At 36.6% G+C, this 14,224-nt stretch overlaps 1 protein-coding gene across 1 annotated transcript; it reads right to left on the reverse strand.

Moving 5' to 3' along the window:
- Positions 1 to 1,418: 1,418 nt before the first annotated feature.
- LOC140244869 (uncharacterized) lies at positions 1,419 to 13,668 on the reverse strand. The gene is made up of 5 exons (XM_072324478.1): positions 13,582 to 13,668; positions 12,977 to 13,116; positions 8,047 to 8,417; positions 5,429 to 5,556; positions 1,419 to 1,529 (listed from the first exon to the last, which is right to left on the reverse strand). The coding sequence occupies exons 1-5, from the start codon at positions 13,666 to 13,668 to the stop codon at positions 1,419 to 1,421; spliced, it is 837 nt and encodes a 278-aa protein (XP_072180579.1).
- Positions 13,669 to 14,224: the final 556 nt, after the last annotated feature.

Genomic DNA, 14,224 nt, shown 5'->3' on the forward strand with positions numbered 1-14,224 from the left:
GCCATTTGCATGAAAAATAAATTTTTTGTTGAATTCCCATTATATTTTCGTTACATAGCTGTCCGCACCTGACGCCATAACCTCTAGTAGTCTCCTCATCCAGCGGTTTCAACACCAAAACTTGAAAAAGAAAATATTACTTTTGAATCGATTGCCCGATTTTCCTTAAATTTTCGCTAATGTGTTCTGTACTAATGTTGCTGCTTTCACTCAATCCACGTTTTTCTTTCGGTTTTGGTTTCCTTTAAGATTTGAGAGAAGAAGATTTGTAAAGGTTCCTTGATTTAGGATTTTGTATGTTTATCTCCTCATCCCGCGGGGTATTGTGCTCCAAGGGACCCTCAAGTGGTGGATGGTGCTCACTTTTGCAAATAATATACTGTATATTTGTTGTTTGTTCATTTCCATCTAAGAAGATGGCTGGATAGCCCATATTTAGCTACGTTAAGCTGATCTTCCATGGGGTCCAGTTGGATGTGAGGTGGGACCACTTCACCGGGTTAAACACCCTGCTCTTTGCGATGAATGAATGAAGTGGGATTTTTCACGTGCATGAGTTGTTACTCGCTCATACACGGGACCTCCATTTTATGTCCTATCCGAGGGAAAGAGTGTTTTGCCTCTTGCTAGAGGGGACGGTATGCTTACACACAACATTCATCAGTCCAGACTCGGGTTTGAACCCTGGCCCTTAGGATCGTGAAGCCGACGCGCTACACCCTCATGATAATACATGCCAAGTTTGGTAAAATTTTATCTTGCATTTAAAAAAAAAAAAAGAGGAAGAAAATGTAAATTTAGGCCCCAATGGACCCCACAGGGCTCCAATCCAATCCAAGGGTGAGGGGTGGTAATTCTGGATTCGTCAGGAACAAGCATGAAACTGCAGTCATCAATGTACTTTAGTATAGCATAGTATTAATTTAGCATTATCACTTCTGGTTCTTACAGAAGAACTTTTTTTTTTTTTTTTTTTAAGATTCCTTACGTGCGGGGACGGGGGGGGGGGGGATTTGGGCGCCTCATTGAAACAAACTGAGATCCTATCCCCTTAGGGATGCTACCTTTCGAGTTTTGTGAAGATCCGTTATAGGATATTGAAGAAGGAGATGAAAATGTAAGAAGTTTTAGTACGATGCACGACGCACGACGTAAGACGGACGCCTGACTTAGGAATTGCTCACTTGAGCCTTCTTTGTAAATCACCACTGTGCACAATTAATTTCATCCACTTTTAGGTTTCATATTACGTGCCCGGTCAAAGAAGAAGAAGAAGAAGAAGAAGAAGAAGAAGAAGAAGAAGAAGAAGAAGAAGAAAGGATATAAAGAAAAGAAAAGAAAACACACACACACACACAAAACAAAACAACAACAACAGGTTGGTTTTTACAGTCTGCATCCGTCATTCAGACTGAAAGTCAATCATTCGCCTCCAGTCTTGCCGCTGCGTCTCCATTTCTTGGCAGTAAAGGATCTCCTTGCGGGCCATTGTTAGGAGGTACCCCACCGTCCCCAGCGTTTGGCTGTTGCTGGATATTTATTGGCCTTAAGGGAATTCCTTGCGGGCCATTGTTAGGATGTGCCCCACCGTTCCCAGCGTTTGGCTGTTGCTATGGATGATATTAAAAGTAAAGGGTGAAATGATCATTATGAATTGGGGTCATAATATGGACTTCTCTTTCATTATCTATACCTTATAACTCTATATGACCAAGAAGTCGTTATAGCGCGCTTCATGATATTAATAATCCATCGATGTTCTTTTTCAGAGAGGCCCACATACTAGCTCTGTCTTTTTAGTGGGTCCCTCCATTTTTCGCACTTTAAGCAACGGTATACATGTACCTCACTTTGATCATTTCTGTTTCTTTTTTACTATACAATGTATGATTGCTATAGGTCCTCAATTGTTGTACAGTCTTTTCATGTCACTATGTTCTATTTACCTTATTCTCTGTTATCAAAAGAAGTGAAACACATGTTTTTGTCGAAAAATGAAATAAACTTTAAATTGAATTGAATTGAATAATAATGATGATAATAATAACAATAATAGTAATAGCGATAATCATAATAACAATAATGATAATGATGATGATGATGATGATAATAATAATAATAATAATAATATTAATAATAATAATAATAAGAAGAAGAAGAAGAAGAAGAAGAAGAAGAATGGCATTTATATAGCGCTTTATATACCGGTGTTTTAACGCACTGGGGCTATTCATACAAACAACAACAACAAACAAACTAGAAAACACTTAGGACCGAATTCACGAAGGTGGTACAATCTTTGTCCATGGTTTAAACCATGAACAAAGACGGTAGTTTTGCATGGGGCGCCAAATGTCGCATGGCCTATTTCGTAACGAAATCAGTCATTTCGTCAACGAAATTTTCATTTCATTACGCTGCGTTCGCAGCGTGTATTGTGACAGCGCGATAGCGTAAAGCGCTCAGTGAGCACTCTCTCGATCTTAAATGCCGCACATTCTCTCTTGTTTCTGAATTCATAAAACATGAAATGACAAGGATCTATTCTAGGCGTCATATAAAACAAATAATAAATGTTTTTCATTCGTGCAATGGACAGAATACTTCATTTGGTGAAAGATGCAATTATTAATCTATTCCACTCGGCTGCGCCTAGTTGAATGGATCATTTCATCTTTCACCTCATGAAGTATTCTGTCCATTGTGCTCATAAACATTCATAATTTGTACAAAATTAACCCATGAAATTAACATTATCTCAATACAATGTATAAATGAAATCCATCCATCCGTATACCAACGTTGTTGCATTTCAAACGTTCATCCATTCAGGGAGACCTTTTACCCTGTCACAGTCAGATCAATGAGTTCTCAGTGCTGTTCCCTATACCCATCGTACATCACTACGCACATGTTTTTCATTCATTCACTTATTTTTTCCATTTCCAACAAAACTTGTAAATACATATACAAGATATACACAAGATATAATTATACCGTAATGTCAACATTACAAAATATGAAAGAAAGTTATGGACATACCATTGATAAGGTAAAAAAGAAAACGACAAAAGCATTCTGAAGTTTAGAAAATGCAGGAGATGGGGAGAAATGCTAAAAAAAAAAAAAAAGCAATGCTTGTAGGGTCCATTCCCCCAAACACAGTAAAACAATTATGTTATTTATCTTTTATTTTTGTTCATGAAACTAGATTTACAAAACGAATCACACGAACTATAGCGATAAGAATAAAAAACCTAACTAGCCCTAGACAAACACCCAGACAGATCCCAACACTATATGTTGCTTGCATACTGATAATAGAATAGGGAAGAAGAAGAAGAAGAGAGAGAGAGAGAGAGAGAGAAGAACTGATAACATGGTTTGGAAAAAAATACAACGTCGATAGTGAAGACAAAAAGTGATGGGTGAACGGAGCTGCTAATGATGATAAAGAAAACTAAATTAAAATGAAACGTTCTCGTACTTTTAGATTGAAGAAAACCAGAAACCCAGATGAAATGTTTTCCCTTTCTTATGAGATCTAGATCCTAGATCACGATTAAAAACTGGAATAAAACCCTGCATGTAGAAAATGCAGAATTTAAATGAAATATATATTTTTTTCAAAGATACTTTCCCTTCCATATGGTACACAACTTCATAAATCTGGAACAAAATCAAGTAAAAATTAGTGCAAACTGTAAATATAACAATTCAAGTAAAGTTGCATTTCCTGCCATCGATTAAGAAATTATGAATTGTTGGAGTTTTGGTGCCATCATCGCCAGAAAAAAGACTAATACAGTCCATGATGTCATTATGGACAAACTTTAACGTATAAAAAAATCCAACATAATACTTGCACTTTTCTAGCATAACGAAAGAGCTCATGACTTACCTCCTTCAGATAGCAGGGGGAATAATGTTACCCGTAATAGTTATGTCAGTTACAAGTTTCTAGAACGAGTGCTTTTCGTGAAAAATGAAATTACGCGGAATTCTTGTTATGTTCCTTGTATTGTTGTCCATAATGATGTCATGAACTGTTGTCTTCTTATCCCGCGATGACGGCATCGAAACTTTAACAATTCATTACTTTTGAAACTTTCACTGATGCGTTCTATTTGTATTCATTGCTGCTTTAGCTCAATCCACATTTATATTACTTTCACAGTATTTGGGATGTGGCTTTCTCTAAATTATCCCATGGTACACATTCACAGCAAAATGTGAGCGAAATCCTGTCAAGAAATTGGACCGCGTTCACGTCCACAAGAAATGTTATACAGGGCGGATCGGCGTATAGCCTTTTTTCAAGGTCTTCTCGCTGTATGGTGAAGAGAGCCCAGCTGAGTGGGGTAGCGCGAGGCTGGGCTTGCTTCGCTCGCCCGTTACAACGAGAGGGCCTTGATAAAAGGCTAGGCGGCGTATAGCTGCTGATTTCAAATCATCCTCGGGAGAAAGTTTGGTTTTATCTACCAAGGGAAGTAAAAACGAAGTGAGAAAAAAACAACAACAACAACAACTACGCAAAAATAATCAAATAGGTTGTTGGTAATACGCTCGGTCAAGTGGTCTGTGTCAAATCGTAATCGATTGTGCAATCAAAATCAAGTGGTTGGGATTTTTTTCTCTCTCTCCTTTGGTAGTTACTCGGCCACTGCAGGTGTAGACGCGCGACAAACTGTATGAAGTGACATAATGTGGAGAGTGAACAATAATAAGATAGATTGAATGCTTTCATATTGATATAGGTTTTCCCACCCAATTTCATCAGATCATATTTATGAAAAAGTTTCACACTAAATATAGCCGCCAAAGTCGTGCATAAGTGGATATTATTACATTATGTATGCATGTATAATTATATGTGTATGAAAGTTATTTCAGATGACTGTTTGTCGAAGAACGAGGAAGTTCAGGGTAAGTCAAAAGTCCCATTTCAAAGTGCATTATACTTGAATTGTTTGTTCAAACAGACGAAATGCAACAAAGAACATACGCAGCAACGAAAAACACTGCCCATATGCTGTAAATGTTTGCCTGTTTGAATTTCTTAATGTTCTTCACGACAGTGCTGATACGAATTTGAATGCATTTCTCGCGCAATTTTAATTTGAATCCGCTTTTTACACGTGCATGTGAGAAAATTATGAAAACGAATACTAATGAAATCAAATTTAATGAGCTAGTTAGCTTTTTCAATTTGATTCCATTCAATTCAATAGTTTATTCATTTCCATCATCAAAAACAAAATTGAAAAAGAAAAAAGGAACATGATCCAAAGCGGTATTGAATGTAGACCTCGATGATCATTTAAATTCGCTCGAATTTGAATGATCGCACAGTTAAATAATGAATGCAAATCTGACGACTGTCCGGGAAAACCTATGATACGTAAATTTATTTTCATCGAATTCTCACGTTATTGTTCCACAGTGGGCAGTTGACCTTTTTCGACTTTCGTAGAAAACATCCCACCATCACGACCAGTCCCAGGATTACGATGACACAGATCACTACAATCGTTATCATACCACCTTGCGATAAACCTGTCAATGTGAACCAAAAATAAGATAAAATAAAATAAAATGGAAGGTATACTGTGAGCCAGTGGGAGAGCAGATGAATATGCCCTCTATAGAGTTAATAAAGTGCAGTGTCACTAGTATATATACACGGCTTGATAGGTTTTTCCCGGTCAATTTCATTATTTTGCCATTCAAGTTCCTATTCGCCAATTATTTCCTCTCTCTTCTTTCTTTCTTTCTTTAACAACGACAACAAGTTCCTATTTCAAGTTTCAATTTCATGAATTCCACGCTCGTAGCACTGAATCAGCGATTAAATTCAAAATCAGGTCATTCGAAATAATATCGGAGCATTCAATATTGTCCACTTTCGTCATTCAAATCTAAGATAGGAACATGTATTTCACTGAGCTATGAGCTTTCAAATTCATTTCAAGCAGGCGCTTGGCGGCAAGATATCTTGTCGGTTATTCAAATTAATGAGAAGGCAACCATGCACGTTCCAAATAAGTGCATTCAATTTAAAATGGTTTTTGCATTCATTTAGCTTGGGGCCACGCTTGCGTGTCTTTTTCACCACCTTTGAATAGATTGGGCTTCATGATGATAATTTATTTTGCCCTATAGGCCAACCATGTCATTCTAAAATTGAACATCACGATGTTGAAATGGCAGCCGTACATACAGGCACATCAAGCACTATACTCAAGTATACAAACGATCATAAACTAAAGAGAGGTTGACTGACATCTTTCAGAAAAGCGATTTCTACTTCATTGAAACTGATAACATGAGCACACGTCTTGCTTGTTGTTTTGTGATATCTTATTGGTTTACATTTGCGGGACTATGTGAGGTCTGGATTTTTGTTTCAGTTTGTCTTTAAATTGATGCATTATGTGGTTAGTGTTGGGGCGTTGTCCATTTTAGTGCATGCAGTGTCGCCAAGGAGTATGTTTAAATTGTCGTTGTGCTGTTTGGATGCACTACTGAATGGGCCTTATAATTCAAAATGTCTTGAAATGATAAACCATGAATACATGATAACAGAATAATACAACAACACTGAACATATTATATTTCATTTATTGCGTATAAACCTCTTTGCTTGTTTTATAAGAAACTATCGCAAAATATACTGATACTGTTTGCCCCATAATCGCCCAATTACCCCATTCTTAAAGAAAAAAAAAAATATTCTATTTCCTTCGTTTTATGACTGCATGAAGAAGGAAACTGGTCATTTGAAAATGAAAAAGAACGCCCCAAACAAGCTCATTGGGACTACCGCGTGAAATTGAATGCACGAGTAGGAAATGACGTGTGTGTAGTGCACATGCCACATTTGGAAATGGAACGCACATGCGTGAATTTGATTTGAAGGAAACGAAATGGAAATCCCATAAATGAGATTGATCGCTCGGATTCTAAATTTGAATGCCCGAATATCTTCGCTTGCGTGCGATGCGTGAATTTGAATGCACATTTATGAATTGGAATGACAAAAATATAAAATTGACCTATATGGAAACCTATATATTTTACCGCATCCTCTTCCGCTTTATGTATATATTTGAAATCTGTCTTTATGTGAGGGTAAAAAAAAAAGAATAAAAGAAACAAACATACAAAAATTCCCTTGTCGCTTAATCTTAGTCAATCGTGCATTAATTACACCCTCGGACTCCCTGCGTGCATTAAAGGGATCATATAGTTTTGGTTGAGACCTAATTTCAGGTTTCTAACATTTTTTGGTGAGATAATGAGAAACCTCTTATGAATTATGAAAGAGCATGTAATTCTATGAGAAATTCAACATTTATTTGATGAAAATTGGTTTTGAAATGGTTGAGATATCCAAAATAGAGCGATTCCAATAAAGTGTGGGACCCACACTTTATTACGATCGCTTTGTTTTACTTTGTTTTTGGATGTTTCAGTCATTCCAAACCCGATTTTCATCAAATAGACTTTTAATTCCTCTTAAAATGGTATACTCTGTACTATATCATAAGTGTTTTTCTTGGTATCTCGCAAAAAGTTAAAAGCCCAATTCTCATCTCCACCAATACTGTACCATCCCTTTAAACTTAAGCATCATGGGTATATCCATATTTACTTCAACTTCATATGCCGTGAAATTTAGTTGAGGGAAAAATAGTTTGGCTGAATTTGGCCGTCCGTTTGTCTGTGAGGACTCGCGGCGATCTGGAAACATCTAGCTGAAATGCACGCGGTCATCAAGCACTTGGCGATAGAGTTCCCTCTTTTCAAGACCAGGAAAACAAATAAAAGCAATGTAGGGAGCCCACCCACTTTCAACATTTTGGTGGCCACCAAAGACAATGTCTTTTCTTAAACAATAATTATGGTGTCTCGACATCTATTTCTATTACTAAAAATGTCGACCGTTGTATAAAACTGGTCTTCATCAATATGCCATTCCTCCGTAGTGCCCTTTCCCTTCCCATCACCCAAATCTAGAGTATAAACCGAGTAAACGAATTGTACCGTTTTCAGGAGCACGATTTCCAGACCCTTTGATTTCGGTTGGCGTAATCGCTTCCGACTCAGTTGCAATTGCCGTCTTCATGGTCTTGTCATCGCTCTGTGTTGTCTTACAGTCCTCGCAAGTTGTCATGACAACGGTACTTTCGTCTGTTTGGCTGTCCCGGGTGGACACTTGCACTCTTGAGGGTGTTTTAGTGGTTGATCCTTGTGAATCCGTCAAAGTTGTTGTTCCGATGGGTTTACATATTGTGTTTGACCTCTTGGTGCACAGAATATCGACTCTTTCATTCGTTCCACATTCCGAGCACTCGTGGCACTTTATGCACCGACTGAAATTCACTTGGAAGTATTTGTCCTCACAAGGGTCACATCTACAGTTGAGAAAAAAATATAGAAGTACAGCAGTCATTCTATTGTGACTCGCGTGACATTTACACAAAACTTTAACTTGTTATGGTTAAGTACTTTAATAAGTTTATCTTGCAGACCTGTTTATTTTACATATTTCAATCAAGGTATCGGCCCTTCACAGTTGTTCACAGAAATGTTTGATGTGAAGTCATTCTAGTTAGAGATACTTCACTTTTTTTGTTGTGACTCTCGTGACGCGACACTGTTGAAGAGTTCTGACCTTACTGTACTTCACTGGATTTTCGTAAGAAAGTACTTGTCCTATGTATACACAAAGTCTTCTGGATTCAATTTTGAGACATTAGACAATAAGAAGTCAAAATTTCATCGTCCTTTGACTTTTCATCTCAACTCAGTTGACATTAACCCTAACTGCACTGGGGTGGGGGGGGGGGGGCTGGGAGGCCCCCCCCCCTTCCATACTTTTGGCGATTGCATCGCGACCGCTGGGAATTTCGGATTCTCGCTTCATGACTTTTTACCCTGAAGTCTTGCGCACATTTTGATACCACATTTGTCCATATCGGACATACCTAGGGGGTGTTATGGGCCAATTAGTATGCGCATGTCATTAAAAAGGCTAATCGCTGCAAATATTTGTGTACAGTTACATACTGTCAATAGACCATGGCTTGCATTACTTTATAAATTTTGCTCAGGAATTGGTTTTCCAATTGGTTCATGCTTCTATATTGTTCTGAAATAAATTGGGCAAAGTTTAGAAACAATGATATACATAAGGAATATAAAACAATAGAAAACATAAGAAATAAAAACAATACAAATCATAACAAAAAAAGGACGTTTTTTTCGTTTTTTTTTCTCTCTCTGATTTATTTCACATTTGGGAAACATTATTCTTCATTATTACACAGTTTTCATGTAATTTTGTACTTGTTTAGGCTGAAATTATGAAAATATCCCCCAAATGCATGAGATACGCATTATGAATAATTAATTAGCTAATTATGCAAAAAATTGCATAATTGATTAAAATAAATTACACCATCAGATTCAGCACGCGAAGATCTATCAGCATGCAAATTTTCAAGTTCATCGGACATCGCGTTTCCGAGATCAACGGGGGGGGGGGGGGGGGAGGGGGGGGGGGCCTTCCAGGCCCCCCCAGTATTTTCATGGAGCCAAATAGCCCAGTACAGTAAGGGTGTAAGTGTGACTTGCGTGACACATGAGCGTGACTCGCGTGACAGTTGTCATTCAGTATCAAAAGTAAAGCCTATGAGCCAAATATTTATAATAACACGTTAATTATGGTTAGTTTCATCACTTATATCTTTAAAACAAAGAAATCATCTAACTCCTATCTCTGTTGGGATCATGGGAGCTAAAAGCACACTTGATACATAAACATCCAGCAAAAATTCACTTGAACATCTGTTTTTTTTTTCCCCTCGTCAAATCAAGAGTTCTGGGAAATTCTTTTTCAATGAATTTTCCTTATCTTTCTAATTTACTATAATTGTCTCAACTAGTCTTTTTTTTTTCAAAATGAATGAAATTCAAACTTTATTAATGTTAACTTGCATATTTGGTGACGGATTTGTGTGAATCCATTTAAGCTCTTCTCGAAACTTTAAAGTTACTTTGATGCACAAAGAATCCTCACTTCTTCTTATAATAGATAATGCTCACACATACTGATACTCTTTTTCTTTCTTATCTACGATTACTGAGTCTGATGTGAAGAATGATCACCATATTTTGCTTATCTTTATAGTAGACTATATGATATGATATATACTAGATAATTCAATTTTCTTTACCAAAGTGTCTTTTTTGTAGTTTGAGAAAGTCTGTCTCTGCTTCGTGGAGACAGTTTTCATGCCTAGTTTGTTGGGGCCGTTTTATTTTCTTTAAGACTCAATCTCTTCATTCATGAACTTTAACTTTGAAGTCTCCTATTGTTGACAAGATATTGCTGCTATACTTTGCATTAGATATCTAATTCAGGCTGCCACGGATCTTTTATCCAGCCACTGGAATATTCCCCTTTTCTCTAGGTGACTTAAGGTAATTGTCACTTCTGACCACTTTGGAGGCTTGTGCCATAGATGCTGCAGGGATGCTTTCTTCTGAAGGCAGCTGCCACCATCAGCCAATTGACTTTTGGGCCTGGACTTGAAGGCCCAATGGTATCCTCATTTCCACCATTATTGTTGGATAGAACATCACTGCTTCTCTGAGAAGTGATTATTTTTTTTTTTCGACAAGATATTCACTCTTTGAAGGTGATATATTGAAGTGATGATTCAGTTATGTGGTGCAGCTAAACTCCATAGATGACAGGCAGGTATATAAATCCTCAGAACAATCTTCAACTTCCCTTTGTTTGTGATAAAAGTTGTAGGAACAGTCAAAAAATGCAGCAAGACAAAATTCCTCATCAATGGAGCCAGAGCACAAGTTTTGATTTTACACATAACTGAAGCTATGCCGCTTCAGGTTTGCTGCAATGTCTGTGTCAACTGGATCTTTCCCATGACTTGTATAGTGCTGAGGTTCCACGCTACATTGTACGTCAATGTTGTGTTTCTCCATCAGCACAGGTAATGGCACTGATAACAAATCTATTTTGAATTGGCTTACAGGGCCATCTAACCATATTTTGAACAATTCACTTCACTGCTGACCATTGACAGAAGCTCATCCACAAAAACTACAGTGTACAACATAATATTGTTTTGTCATGGGTTAAGTACGACTCATCATTGATGATGACATGTGATAATTTTCTCCTGGGCCACATTATTGATGTATAGCGAGCTACTTGCACCTGGTTCCAAATGGTGTATTGGACTTAATCTTTGCTGGAGCATGAATGATTCTCAGCGAAGATTATTTGGAGGACAGTAAAATCTGAGGGAAAATTTGAAGCCATTTTCTTGTCATCTTCATACAATGTGACTTGCTGATGGCTACCACTTTATGAAGCAATGTTCCAAGACCTTCACAGAAGTGGAGCTGACATACAGTACAAGTAATTGTAAATTTCATGAAAAGTTCCTGATGCATTACAATTTTCTTGTTGACGAGGCGGCCACCCACCTCCTACCATTTTTTCTATTGACCAACCAAACTGAAGTTGACAGTCCAGTTAGCTATACATTACTTCTTATAATACTTCTTATTTACCAATTAACATAAAACATTTACCTTTATTGGAAAAATTAGATATTTTACCTGATTTAGTTTCACGACAGAATTTCTTTCAAAAAATCTCAATCATTCTGGTCTTTAGTTTTTTCAAACTTGTAAACTGTGACTAGCGTGACAATCCTAAGAAATCCTTGCGTGACTCGTGTGACACAATTGTTCTGATGTTTTTTTCACAATGAAGGGGTTTACAAATGGAAACATTATTTTCTGGTATGATTGAGGACTCTAAGATCCTCATTATTTATCAGTTACATTTAATACAGTCTACTACTTTTTAAGAAATCTAGAATATAGACATATTTTTGTGACTCGCGTGAGACATTTCGAGGGTGTTGCAATCGAAAATATTGTCAAGCTCATTACATATAAATGAAGAAAGCAACTTGATATGGTAAAATGGGTATAAAATAATACCTTATGTTAAGAAATATGAATATAGATAACAGAACATGCTTTAAATAGTGAAATAAAAAAAGCACCAAAGAGACATCATTTTTGTAGTAAATGTGATTTTTGTTCTGAGAGGTGTAACCCGGCTGTTAGAAAGTGAAAAGCCAAGAAAAGTTAGATTTACACCCTTTGAACATATACCTATCCAAATATGTATACATGTACTCTTTCTTAGTTGCTTGTACTTGAAATTTTAAGGTCCTGGTGTCTAGTTACATGGAATGGCTGACAGGTTTTTCCTTCCACACTGAAAACAAAGGGAAGAATTTCATTAACGTAACAATTCATAAAAACATATGCGTAATATATATATATATATATATATATATATATATATATATATAATCTGCGCTGCAAAAGCTTTTGATATGCTTGACAATAACGTACATGCAGTTACATGAAAAAAAAAGTGTCTTGATCTTGATATAAACACTGCTACAGTTGGCAATGATTGTGGATTCAATCAATATTCATAATAAAAGTTTGGAAACTATATCCTAATGTCACACCAAGATTTCTTTTCACTTTGTTTGAGATCTTAACAGAAACACAGAAGAATAAACAAAAACAATAACAACCCGCAACCACGTATGAAATTAATGTTAATGAACAGTGCAGATATATAATTTTAACTCCCAAATATTTATATTGGATACCATGACCACTGTTCCATTACTGTATCAGTGAACACGAGAACGCAATTTAAAAAGTAAATAAGGCCTTATTCTGATTGTGGGGTTTCCTTTTTGTTGTTCTTATTTAGTTATTATGTGCGACAGCCTAAGAAAGTCTAGGAAAGTGCCCAGGCTCTGACCTGGCAAGTACCCGCTTGCTTATGCGAATGTTGGACTGGGCATATTATAGAGTCAAATGGTAGTTTAGGTTTTCTCACATATTTGTCGTGTCTTCATCGGCCCTGATACATGATTTATTGATTTTCTTCTGGCCCGGTTCGCAGAGTCTGAGACCTGTGGCACCGTTCGGGCAACTCTCGTTGTACGTCCTTTGAGAGTCAAACTCACATTCCGAGTCCTGTGAAATGGATTCACAAAAACAGAATGGGAAACCCTCGCACAAAAATTTAAGAATATCCTAATGAGTCATCTAACATTGCGGTCCATCTTTGCTTATGTGTGTAGACTAATCATTGTGGTGAACTTGTCGAGAAAAGCAAATAAATTAATTTAATATAGTTTTCTTATCTCCCCTCCATGCGAAGATTTTGTCCTTCACCTATAGCTATATAGTGCCGATTTACAAAGGGGACCAATAATTCATACACGAATAATATAAATAGATAAATAAATAGATAAATGAATATATATATGTATATATATATATATATATATATATATATATAGAGAGAGAGAGAGAGAGAGAGAGAGAATTGGAAAAGCAATGGTCTCGATCGTCCTCTTAGAGATGCAGTGTAGCTAGCAGTATAATATCAATTTATCGTACTTATCAATTATTTCGATGTGTGTATAGTGCGCTTACCGCATTCGAGGGCATGGCTCTGTAGTTCCAGATGAGTGCAATCGTCAGTAGAATAATATAAACAGTATAACTTTTCAGTGCAGCCATCTTTTCTCTCTGTGGGTACTTTGGAGAATATAAATATATATAGATATATATATTTATAATATTCGATTAAAACTATTATAATGATCAAGATGATAACGATATTATTGGTAACATATGGATGACGGAAAGAAGTTTACCAAAGTTTATCTCTTTAACAAACCTAAAATTACCATTATACGTCAACACTATCTTCCACACTACAAACTGAAGATATGTCACTTGTTAAAAGGAATCAATATTTGTATATATGCTTTGCTCCAATGTCAATTTGAACAACATGAAGTTGTATCCAGTACACAGATTATAAAAAAAATGTAAAGTTATTCAATAATGTGCAAAGTCCAAATACACAAATACATGTCCCAAGTTAGGCTAGCCAACGTTTAATATTCAATTGCTCCATCACGACGTGTATCTACGAGACTGTCTAGGCATTAACGTTGTTTGTCTAATATTCGATTCGTCTATTCTCCATCGATTCGTCTAATATTCATTTTGTCTGGTTACCATTTCGTCACTTGGGTTCCACCCAATTTGGCTAATAACCTTATACGTA

This window comes from Diadema setosum, chromosome 21 (genome assembly GCF_964275005.1).
Source record: "Diadema setosum chromosome 21, eeDiaSeto1, whole genome shotgun sequence".
NCBI lineage: Eukaryota > Metazoa > Echinodermata > Echinoidea > Diadematoida > Diadematidae > Diadema > Diadema setosum.

What these genes read in the sequence shown, in the direction of transcription:
- LOC140244869 (XM_072324478.1), bottom strand. Translation starts at nt 13,668, where the DNA reads ATGGCTGCACTGAAAAGTTATACTGTTTATATTATTCTACTGACGATT. An exon ending in GATGAAGACACGACAAATAT is followed by an intron (nt 8,418 to 12,976) that starts GTGAGAAAACCT and finishes TCTCAACTGTAG; the next exon opens with ATGTGACCCTTGTGAGGACA. An exon ending in AAATCGTGCTCCTGAAAACG is followed by an intron (nt 5,557 to 8,046) that starts GTACAATTCGTT and finishes TCACATTGACAG; the next exon opens with GTTTATCGCAAGGTGGTATG.